This window comes from Sitophilus oryzae, unplaced genomic scaffold, assembly GCF_002938485.1.
Source record: "Sitophilus oryzae breed Bouriz unplaced genomic scaffold, Soryzae_2.0 scaffold_1179_pilon_pilon, whole genome shotgun sequence".
NCBI classification, from domain to species: domain Eukaryota; kingdom Metazoa; phylum Arthropoda; class Insecta; order Coleoptera; family Curculionidae; genus Sitophilus; species Sitophilus oryzae.
In genome coordinates, this window is record NW_022145814.1 from 849,187 (window position 1) to 860,834 (window position 11,648).

Genomic DNA, 11,648 nt, shown 5'->3' on the forward strand with positions numbered 1-11,648 from the left:
AAATAAGTCATACACCGCGAATACTATTATTATACTGTTCAATTATTTTGTAGATGATCATTCCAATTCAGATAAAAATTAACCACCTTTTCAAAACTACGAGACTCTTGTAAACAAAATCAAAGAATATACCTAGCTAGAAAAAGAATGGATTCTGCCATACTGAAAAATGGTCCTACAGAAGTGGCGCCATCTATTGAGTAGGCCTTGTTTTAAATGGATCGAAGCGCGGGCTTTTTAAATGAGCGTATTTATTGAATTTTGCTCTAAAATATAATTAAATTTGATTATTAAATCATATTTTTTACACAAATTCAACAAAATGTGAAATCGAATTTGACAATGACAAAATCATATTTTTGCTGGTGTTTTAATTGTAGCTTTCTCTAGACCGTATTATAATTTTTTAGTAATTTGAAGGTAGATTTTTGCAAATAACATTTAGATCCCTACTCCAAAAAAAAAACGAAATTCTAGACGAGAGTACAACTCTAACGCATCTTTAAAAAAGTCTTCTAATACAATTTTTGCATAAAATCTTGTGGAAAGATAATATTTGACCTTCTGAAAATATACATGGGAAGTTTCGTGTTCCGATGCACCACATGATGCACTCGAGTTATCGCTCGAATATTCGAGAGTATTACCCGAGTTCAATTTTACATTGTTGTATGTGTTGCTATATTTTTTCGCTGAACTAATATTTTTTAGCTAAATATGCTCAGATTTGATTTTTAATGATAAGTTTGGCTTATAGGTTTTGTAGGAGCTTTGGTAAATTTATTTTCATTTTTAGCTGAGAAAAAAAAATTACTAAGAGATAAACTAATTTGTTTTTTTTTGTTCACAGTTCGCAAGGACCGTACTGGAAAGTTGCCACCCAACTACTTGGTTGGTTACCTACGCTCATAAAGAATGCAAACATCGTTTTAATCGCCTTGCTTCAATGTTGCATCTCAAACTGGGCCACGTAGCGTTCTTTCGTCACTTATAATATTAAGTTAAACTTAGGTATTCTGTATGTTATCTTAAGATTAGTTCTAATAAGAAATATTGTATATTATACATATTTTTTGAGTTCCCTCTAGTGATTTGCTTATAATGATATCTGTTCGCCTTAATGATATCTTTCGAAAATGTAAGTATGTGAAACTTATTCTTTATTTTGAAAGATAACAATAGCGAACTTATGTGCAATACGTAACTATTTTTTCGAAAAGTTCATGCTTTTGTGAGAAGGTAAAAAAGCTTAAAATGGCTTTGCATTCAACGATTTATATTAATTTTTGATACAATAACCCAAATTAGTTTAACAAAGTAAAGTAATTTATCATTTTAAAGTTCAATGAAAAGGTCGTTCCTTAGTTTTTTTAAGGTACGAAGTTTCTTTCTTGAGATCTTTGAATCCTACTCAGAAGTACATCTTGTTTATTTGGGTTATTGAAGTTAATACACCTGAGGTGAACCGCATGCAGATTTCTTTTGAAAGTCATGGCAATTTTAACTATTATTAATCTTATTTTAAGTTTACAGATAAAATCAATTTATGTAAATATTGTTTGCTTTAAATAATTTTGCTTAAACTCAGACCATTCATCGATTTAATTTTAATTTGGAGCGAATTTTGTTGTAATTTATTGAATTAGAGCATTGTGTTTCGAGTTCTATGTTTGTAAATATCTCGCTCTTCGATTATTCTATCTTCTAAATATTTTTGTTTAAAACAATATTTATTCCATCTATTAAATTATTTAATTAGGCATTTCAGTTTTTATCAAATCATCAGTCACTCTATAAACACGCTGATATGGCTTGTAGTTATGAAGGTCTTGTATTTTCACAGGGAGAAAAATAAATAAATTGTACTACTGAATTATTTTTATTTGTTCCTTTTCGAATTTTGTTTCCTTTCCTTTCCGGATGTCCAATTTTTTTTATCCTCTTTAGCCAATGGAATAAATTCTTATTGTTGATGATTTAAAATTTCAATCTTGGGATGGTAATGAAGATGTTTATATTTCCCAGTAAAGTGTTGGATTTCATCCTTAATGAAAAGACATTGAATATCCTGCGAAGGTCAATATTTTCAACAGAGCATCAAGAATGCCTTATAGAATTGGCTTTGGACTTTGCCACAAAAAAAAAATAATTTTTGCCAATAGTTCAGACTGGTTTAAGGATCTGGTTGTATATGTAACATATAACTAGCTTGTTGTATTTTAATAATATACATAGTTGTTCCAAGTGCCAATACATATTTCAAAATTTAATATCGAGCACTTTACGCTTCTTTATACAGGGTGTCCCAGTTCAAACGAAACAAGGCAATTTAAAGGCATTTCTGATGTGAAAAGGACAAAACGGTGAAACAGGTCAACTGTATTTTCGAAATAAGATGCTACTATTTTTGAAGCCCCTAATTCAAATTCCACGCGGGGGTGACATCCACTTTTAAAATCTTAAATGTAATGCGAGGTCGAGTAGCACATCATTTGAAAGGTTATTAAAGCCTCTTTTCAGCGCCGTCCCATTTTTGGAGTTTTTGTCAAATTTGGTGGAATCGGGCTGAAAAATTAATTTTTCATAAATTGATGATGCTTTAATATTTGATTAATTGTACAGGAATCGAAATGGGGTCTAAAATAAGAAATTTAGTTTAAATCGACAAGATTTTGCTTAAGGAATAATACGCAAAAAGTAGTACCCTGTTTTGACAGTTACTTCATTAAATGAAGGTGCCCGGTGGCGTAGAGGTACAGGCTCTCGTCTACCAATCTCAAGGTGTGGGTTCGATTCCCACACCCGGCATTTCATCAGCCGACTATTTTTATTAAAATAAAAATAGTTTGGGTACCTAGGTCGACTCAGCCTTAAATGAGTACTTGGGATTCACAATCCTCAGGTAATAATAGGCGGTTGAAGCGTAGTGCTAGCCACATTACCTTCCTTGTATACCGAACGGCTCTAGTATAGCAAGCTGTACCTTGCTACTCCCAAGGCGTCAAACGCTATATACGGGAGCTATTATTATATTATTACTTAATTAAATGTTCGAATTGAGCACCCCCTCCTTCCATGCACGAATACAGGTTCTGCTCAAGGCGTTCTCGGACGTGTTGTAATATTTCGGGTGTTATAACCGTGTACAATTCTTTGACGTAATACTTGTACTGTCTCCGGTTGCGTGGCGAATACTTTTGTTTTGAGATGTCCCCATAAAAAATCCAGCGGAGACAAATCCGGTGACCTAACTGGCCATTCAAGAAAGGGTCCCCTTCTTCCAATCCACCGACCGGGAAATGTTTCATCAAGATACTGCCGCACACCGCAGCCCCGGATCTACAATTTTTTTGAACCGGGGCAAAAAATTGATTGTAGCGCCCCTTCCCTACAGCGTTTCCAATAAATTAATTTAAAAAACTTACAAATATCTAGATATAGGTAGGCATTTTCGTAAACGGGGTAGAATTAGCCCTTAAGCTTCATTCAGAACCTCCGAATTAGTGGAATAACTTAGTGGTTTCAATTAGCGTAGAAGTTTGTTCCTTTAATTTCAATGTAAGCATTCAGAACGTCTAAATTATTGGTAGTCATTTTCAATTAGTAGAAAAAGTAAACAAACTTTTAAGTTTTCCACTAAATATACTTCAAATTTTGCGGGAAATGTCATTTTGGCCATTGATTAGCATCCGTCAAGAGAAATCGTGGTTAGAAATCAAAAGTTTATTGTTTTATAAGCTAAATATTTGGCTTTTTTTATGGATACATCTGACTACCGCAAGCTGTTGCTAGGATATTCTATTAATTTTAATTGTGTTTTTTAAACATTGTGAATGATCGTAAACTAAAAAGTATTGTAATTATTGAAACCACTAATTTATTACACTAATTGCGAGGTTCTAAATGAAACTTTAGAATGTGTTTAAAAACTAACTAGGCGTTTTAAAATAAAATGAATACTTGATAGAAGAACGTAAGGTGCATAATAGGCGCTTTGTGGAGTATTTTTTTTTATTTTCAACCATATCATTTGCGTAGCTAGATATTCTGTGATATTATATTATGATTTTGGCGCCCCCTGACACTGGCGCCCGGGGCGGGTGCCCCGGTTTGCCCCCCCCCCCCTTAGATCCGGGGCTGCACACACGCACAGCATAATAGTGTGGTTAGGTTAGGTTTGGTTAGGTTGAAGCTCCATCTTGTTGAAACACAAATTGATTTTCGTCATAGTGATCTTCATTGTCAATTATTTGTGTAATGCTCGGATATATGGCATTTTCCAAAAGATCCAGATTCATATTTCCATTTAGATTTCCATCCAGAAAGAACGGGCCAACTAAACAGTCGCCAAAGATTCCAGCCCACATATTAATTGTTTCAGGATACTGAATATGACCCTCACGGAATTATTTAGGACTGGTTCCATTGAGGAAAAATGTACATTCATTCGAAAAGCACATGTTGAAAAGAAGAGGTGGAGTAGCAATGAGCATTTCACTTAGTTCTTCACAGAATTGTAATCGTCTCTCGTAATCATCTTCGTTCAATTAATTCTTGGACCAGATGAAGTTTGTAAGGATGGAATTTGTGGAACTTTAGTATACTGTGAACACTACTCTTACTTCCTGTGGCTGTTACCAATTGTCTAACACTCATTTTTTTGTCCCTGAACTACTGTTTGCATCGCCTCATTGTTAACCACACCAGGTGGAACTTCTCGCTTCTTTGTAAGAACACTTCCAGTTTCTCTAAATTTAGCTACTAATTCCAGCACGTACTTTCTATTGACATGTTTATCTGGATGTCGGTCATTAAATAACTGTGCCGTTCTATTGCCACATCCGTCATGACTCAAAAAAGTTTCAATTATCTCAACTTTATCTGCAGTAGAATTAACCATCACGTTAATTCACAATAATACTAAATATTCTTACGATAATATTAAGAACAGTAAGCCGAACAAAATATTAAGAATACTTCCAAACTGAATGATAAGATGAAAAAGATTTAGCAGTACTGCCTCAAAAGAAGATAAGATATTAATAAAAACAATTTTTTACCTACCAAAAACTTGTTTACATTTTTGTTTCTTATTGGCTAGTACACGTCTTCTTTTCAACATGTGCTTTTCGGATGAATGTACATTTTTCATCTACGGAACAGTAAATCGTCAAAGCATGGTACTACTTTTTCTGTATTATTCATTAAGGAAAATCTTGTTGATTTAATCTAAATTTTGTATTTCAGATTCCGATTGTACGATTCTACCAAATGTGATAAAAACGCCAAAAATGAGAGGGCGCTGAAAAGAGGCTTTAATAACCTTTCAAATGATGTGCTACTCGACCCCGCATTACATTTAATATTTTAAAGGTGGATTCCCGCGTGGGGTTTGAACTAGTGGCGTCTAAAATAGTCGCATCTTATTTCCCCTTCGAAAATAAAATTGACGTGTTTCACCATTTTGTCCTTTTTACACTAGAAATGCCTTTAAATTGCCTTGTTTCGTTTGAACTGGGACACCCTGTATACTCTTTCAGTGCTAGCGTAGAGCTATTGATTGATGTAAATGCGGCTGTTGGTGTAAATGTATTTTTTTTCTTTATTTTAACAAAACCTTCAGCTCATTCAATATTATGATTTTCCATTTATTTGATTAGTTCTGGAAGTCATCGACGACGCCTTGTTCTAGTTTGGTGGTTTCTTCGTTTACCATTTTTGTCCACTAATAAGTAAAGCATTGCCATGTTCAAATGTTGCTACTGTCACATTCTGATTTAGGCCAGTTACTCGTATAGGATGGATATAAAACTGGTTCTAAACCTAGAACACTATCTTGGGAGGACAACGGCTTTAAATTCTTTGAAATTAGATTATTCAACTTCTTGACTAAGTCTAAAAAAACCTCCCTTCTGGATAGTACTTGAGAGATTGAGCATATTGAATAGTTAGTACCTGTTTGTTTCAGTAAGCTGTAAATTTAGAAATAGCTTTAATTAGTACTTTTTCAAGTATTAAAATATCTAAATAAAAGTAATTCATTGCCATGGAAACAAATTATAACAATGTAGCATTTCTTGTATTCATGAATCTTTCCATGTTAGTATTCATTCGGATTTAAAAATTGGAAACTATTTTCCAAAAACTTGTTGGTAGGCGAATAGCTGAAATACACTTTCTAAGAACTGGATCTCGAAAAGGTGGTATAAATATATGTACAGGGACATCATTTTAAGTGCCTCACTCAATAATTTATAATTTTACTGTTTTGTATTTAAAGATAGTAGAAAGAAATGTAATTTTCTGCGGGGATACTGATTTTCTCCCTCAAATTTTTTTAAAGCGTCAATTTTGACAGACACGACGCCCTCTTGATTTTTTTTAATGGAAATCCCCACATATTTCAGCATCTTCCGGTAGACATATGAAAAAAAATATAAAAAAGACATATAAAGATAGTTTAGTATACTTTGCGGTTACCGTTTTCGTCATAGAGTGCCTTTAAAAATGAAATGTTCCAGAGTTCCAACGTGTCTCCAAGTTTATTAATATAGTTAATATTTTAATGTAATTTTTCGAGAGAATGCCGATTTTTTATCTAAACATTTTTTAAAACATGTAATGCAGTAAAAAATCAAGATGACAGATATTTATCAAAATTGATCGTTGCAACGAACATCAACTTTTGACGTTTCTTGCGTCAAAATTAGCTGTCACAGTGACACACGTTGTCCTTGGTCCAATCTATGAACATACCAAATTTCATTAAAATCGGACGATTTTTTCGCCATTAATAATGGGGTTTCATAGTACATGAAACGTCGTCAAAATATCATGAAAAGATGGGGCTCTTCGCAATTATCAGATGACAAACCTACACTCAGTGGCAGATTTTCGTGGAGGGGTGGTGGTCTTCGGGGGCTCAAGCCCCCCCAGGTTCAGTCAAGCAATACGATATTATTAATTTATTTTGTCACAAACGACTCTGGAGTATATACTTTGAGTTAAGTCGGCATTTGGTAAAAAAATGTTGTTTACAGCTCGTGTCCGAACTACTTTGGGTGCTGATGAAGGTGCGTCTATCTATTTTTTGAGGTTTGAGTTCTATCATATTGAAAGGAACCCAAACACATATTAAATTATTGTAATTCGATATACCAAACTATGGCCAAATAATAACGCATACAGTAATAAATTGTTGTATTTTTAACATGGTATTTGGTTCGTCGTATTTTATTTATCGTCGTTTTTTGGTTGTTTTTCCTTTAATTCTTCATTTATTTCGAGACACGACATCTTTTACAAAAATACGTTTTTAGAACAATATGTTAAATAGAAAAAATAAACAAAAGATGTTATCGTGGGTACTGTAATAAAAAAGAAGAAAGAATTTATCGGGCAAGCCTACAGTAAGATTAGTCATGAGACATGACTATAACATGACTACCCGTAGACACTAAGTGTTTCTGCCTTCCGGCTTCATCAATACGGGAGGAATCAGCAACGATGAACTAGTGATCCTGAAAAAAAGAAAAGGGAAACAAACGAGGCACAAGGCACCATTTGCAGCCTGGTTAGCAGTAGCTCACAATTCGCAAGCGTTACCACCGAAAAACCATTGCGGAGGCATTCAACACACCTCGCCGCTATCACCTTGGCCCAGAGGAAACAATAAACAAAAGATGTTATCGTGGGTACTGTAATAAAAAGATCTAAAATTGATCGATGTTGTAATAATCGCAAAATTTGTAAATTCTATCAAAAAAAATGATAATACATACGGTGTACCATTTAAAAAAATTGATATTATTTAAGAGAGGCTCTCTCGAGACACGTCCACACTTAGCGAATTTGGAATGTCTCGCGCTCATCTCGCTCTTGTCTCGGTAGGTCTGGACGCACTTTTAGATGCAAAATAGATATTTTAGTTCTTTTGCTATTCTCTAAATCCATTTTTATGAATTGAATAATACCTACCTACTAGAATAGAAGTGGATATTTTTTCTTGTTTTTGGGTTTTCTGTATTTTGCTTGTTTTCTGACTTAACAATTCCTTACTATTCGGTTATCCAGTAGTCCGCAGTTCGTAGGTTATTGAGTTGGTTATTGAAAGAGAAACTATTGAAGCTCTAAAAAAAATCTAAGTCTATTTCAAAGTTTACTTGCTACTATATTATCACGAAAATAAAAATAGGAGATCGAGGAGAACATTAATAAAAAAAAATTCTTAAATACTTACCGATCATGCAGAAATATAAACCTTTAGAGGCAATTATGTTTTAGATTAATGCAGCTTGAAACAACAATAATTAATAAGATTCTATGACAAATTTTTGAAAAATTTTCATTCCCCGGTTACAACTGATAGCTATCTTATTATTCTATTCTTTTCAATCGATTATCAAAAGCAACCCTTACCTATACAACTTTTGAATTTATCGTCCCTCAATCTAACTTTTTGTCTGCGTTCTTTCAAAAAAAAATCTAACTCAACCCTACAACCGGTAGGCGATTTATTGATCCATCAACGTCTGGAATATCCGATATCAGTTCACCGTACACACTTTTACTTTTTTCCTATTGCCCTTGAGGACGTTATAAATTCAAATTAGTCACGCAACTTCTCCAAACCTTTTAGGATCGTGGGGGTTATGCGTAGACTTTAGACTTCCTTACTTGGTAATATTGTGTTATTATTGGGTGAAAATGATAATCTGAACTAGTCTTATTTTCTTGGTCTCTAAAAGTTAATCTAAAGTTTTGTACCTACATTATATCTCAAAAATAAATTTATTTTACGATTTAGATTTATTTTGGGAAGAAAATAGACAGTATTTACGTTCTATGTTTTTGATGGGATTTTATTTTACTAGTTTGTCTTACCACCCCTACAATTTTGTCATAAAATTCCTTTTTATTACTTATTCTAAACACGTTTTTCGATAGAATAACGATCCTTGATCATAATCTAGGATAACAGTTATCATCATCATCATTCTCAGCTTATTCAACCATTTCCAATTATGGTGTAGCCTTCCTCACATGTATTCCTCTAGGTATTTTAATTCCTTGTGGGTACCATGCTGTAATTTTTATGGATCATCTGTTGTCCGTCCTTCTTGCCTATTACCTGGGTCTTTTGTCGTATCCACTCTATTCTTTTACGGTCTTTCTTGGTTATTCTCATCAATTGAGCGTTGTGCGACCTGTCCGGTCCGTGCGATATAATGTCCGTTTTAAGAGTTCAGGTTTTGCATGCGTAGGTCATAACCGGTAGTAGGTACACATTGATCGAATGTTTTCTTTTTTAGATCAGTGGCGGCTCGTGGGTAAAAAATTAGGTGAAGAGTTAATTCTTTCTAAATTGCGCCGCGGGCAAAATTTTTTTGGCTCATTCACCATTTTGTCAACATTTTTTAAAATATAATTTGAAAAATTTTTGCTGCATTTACCATTTTGTCAACATTTTTTTTTGTTATTATTTATGCACTAATATCTATAATATTTTCGTTTTAGTTTGGGCTAAAACGCATTAAGTAAAAAGAGATACAACCAGTTTTCGATAAACACATTATTTTGCATTCTAGTGAAAATATAATTAAATTTAAATTAAATATAATAAACATTATATACAGTGTCCACCATAAAGTTGGATCCATATGGACGTTTTTTTTATATTAGAGTTTTAAAAAATCTTTTTGTGGCAATCACTTCTGCTTTGAAAACAACTTAAAATGCATCAAGCCAAAGTTGACAGCTAACATCTGGGAGCTGTTAAATACAAAATATTTATAAGAAATTTTTAAAAATTGGTTAAATTATTATTATTTTAAAAGAAGTAACTAACAAAATTATGTTTCAACTTTGACTAGGTGCATTTTAAGTTGTTTTTAAAGCAGAATTGATAGTCACAAAAGGTTTTTTTTTAAACTCTAATACCTAGAAAACCGTCCATATGGATCCAGCTTTATAGCGAACACTGTAATTATTGAACGGCTTCCCTGAAAAACGTTGTAACCCACATTTTTTTCAAAATAGAGATTTCAGTGAAATAAGGTTGTAATTTTCATAGGTATAGCGTTTTTTCCTCGGATTTTTCACTAAAATTTCGATATTGAAAAAATTGTTGGTTACAACCGAGGAGCCATTCAATTATTATTCAATTATTACATTAATTATTATTATATTAATGTTTACTAAGCAATTTTAAACAAAATAAATTTGACTTATTTATATTACTAACCTTACTAATTTTTGTAAATCAGCTCAATTTCTCTGTTCTTTATTGATGCGAACTTATCAGTAATATCGTCATTTAATTAATTGACTAATTATATTCGTTAAAGCCTATTTAAACGAACATTTTCATTAAAATTAAGCTTATAGAGTCTAACTATTGTATTTTGATTTTTTTTTAATTTCTTAGCATTAACTGACATTTTCAATGTTCTGCAGAATCTCCGTGTTTATGCAAAGATCTTGTTATATTTACGAAATCAGTTTGGTAGTATAAGATTTACCACTTTTTCTTATTTCTTTTTTTTGCAATTTATGGTTAAAGCACGTTAAAGTTTCAGTTGGTCGCCCTTGAGATAAAGCATCCCTTTTATCTTCATCTGTCCACCATCTGAAGGGAGTTTCCAATAAATTGCACACCAAGTCATTAATTGGGTTCATTTTTTAACATACACACACACAAAACAGTTTTAAAACACAAAAACAAAACAAACAGCAAAAATCGGCAAAAATTAACAAGTTAAATCAACAAAAGCCATTAACAAACAACAATGAATAACAACAACTTTACAGTCTTTACACGGTTAATTACTCGCCGAAGTAGCCTTCGAATATTAGCATAAATGCATAAACTATGCGCCGCCGTCACGCATTTCCTAAGCAAAAGGAAGACGAAGAGAACTGCCCAAAACCAAAAACTCATTCACATCGGTCGCCGATAATAAACTTCGGGGCGCGGCGGGTGGATTTACATCTGCCGCTAGACTGACGTCACGTTACCATGGAAACCGTGCAGCCGCTTGGCTCAGAAATAGAAACATTTTCACTTGCACTTCTGGCTTGTAGGCGCGTGCGGGCCTTTAATGCTACTTTTTCGGCCGGAATTAATGATGCGAAGGACCTATTATGCAGAGGTCCGCCCGGAAAAAAATAAATAACTTATAAAAAATTACCATTTTATTATTTAGATGCATGTAAATATATTAAACTAAATTAATATTTTAAGCAGTAAAGTTTTTTCTTTCATTTGAGTATTTTTTCGGTGAAGTGCCCCTTCACCTACTGCACCTGACGAGCCGCCACTGCTTTAGATAAAGTGACATTCTAGATTTGAATATGATTGAGTTTTTTCCATGTATTCCATGCTTATTTAATTCTTCGGTTGATTTCTGGTAGTAGAGACCTCAAGCTGTGTATTAGTTGTATTCTTCTACTATTTCCAGTTTCGTGTTATTTATTAGAATATCTTTTCTGTCTGTTAGTTCGTTGTTCGTTGTAGAAAACAATACTCATTAAAATTTCCGTTAATAACTTAAAATGGTCGTCTATCACAGTGTGTCTGTTCCATCCCTACCATACCTCATTAGTAGTCAATCTTGTTGTTGGTCAATCGAAGTACACTACAAAATATC

The 11,648-nt window shown here is 33.2% G+C and overlaps 1 protein-coding gene across 4 annotated transcripts in view; it reads left to right on the forward strand.

Moving 5' to 3' along the window:
- The window catches only part of LOC115891203 (tropomodulin-like), a 329,344-nt gene extending 327,471 nt beyond the window's left edge, over nt 1-1,873 (forward strand). For all 4 annotated transcript variants that reach the window (XR_004051777.1, XM_030911637.1, XM_030911650.1 and 1 more), the window contains one exon: nt 851-1,873. Coding sequence is in view for 1 of the 4 variants with exons in the window: in XM_030911645.1 (XP_030767505.1) it covers nt 851-912 (62 nt within the window). In the remaining 3 variants the exon portion in view is untranslated. The remainder of the gene's footprint in view (nt 1-850) is intronic.
- Nucleotides 1,874-11,648: the final 9,775 nt, after the last annotated feature.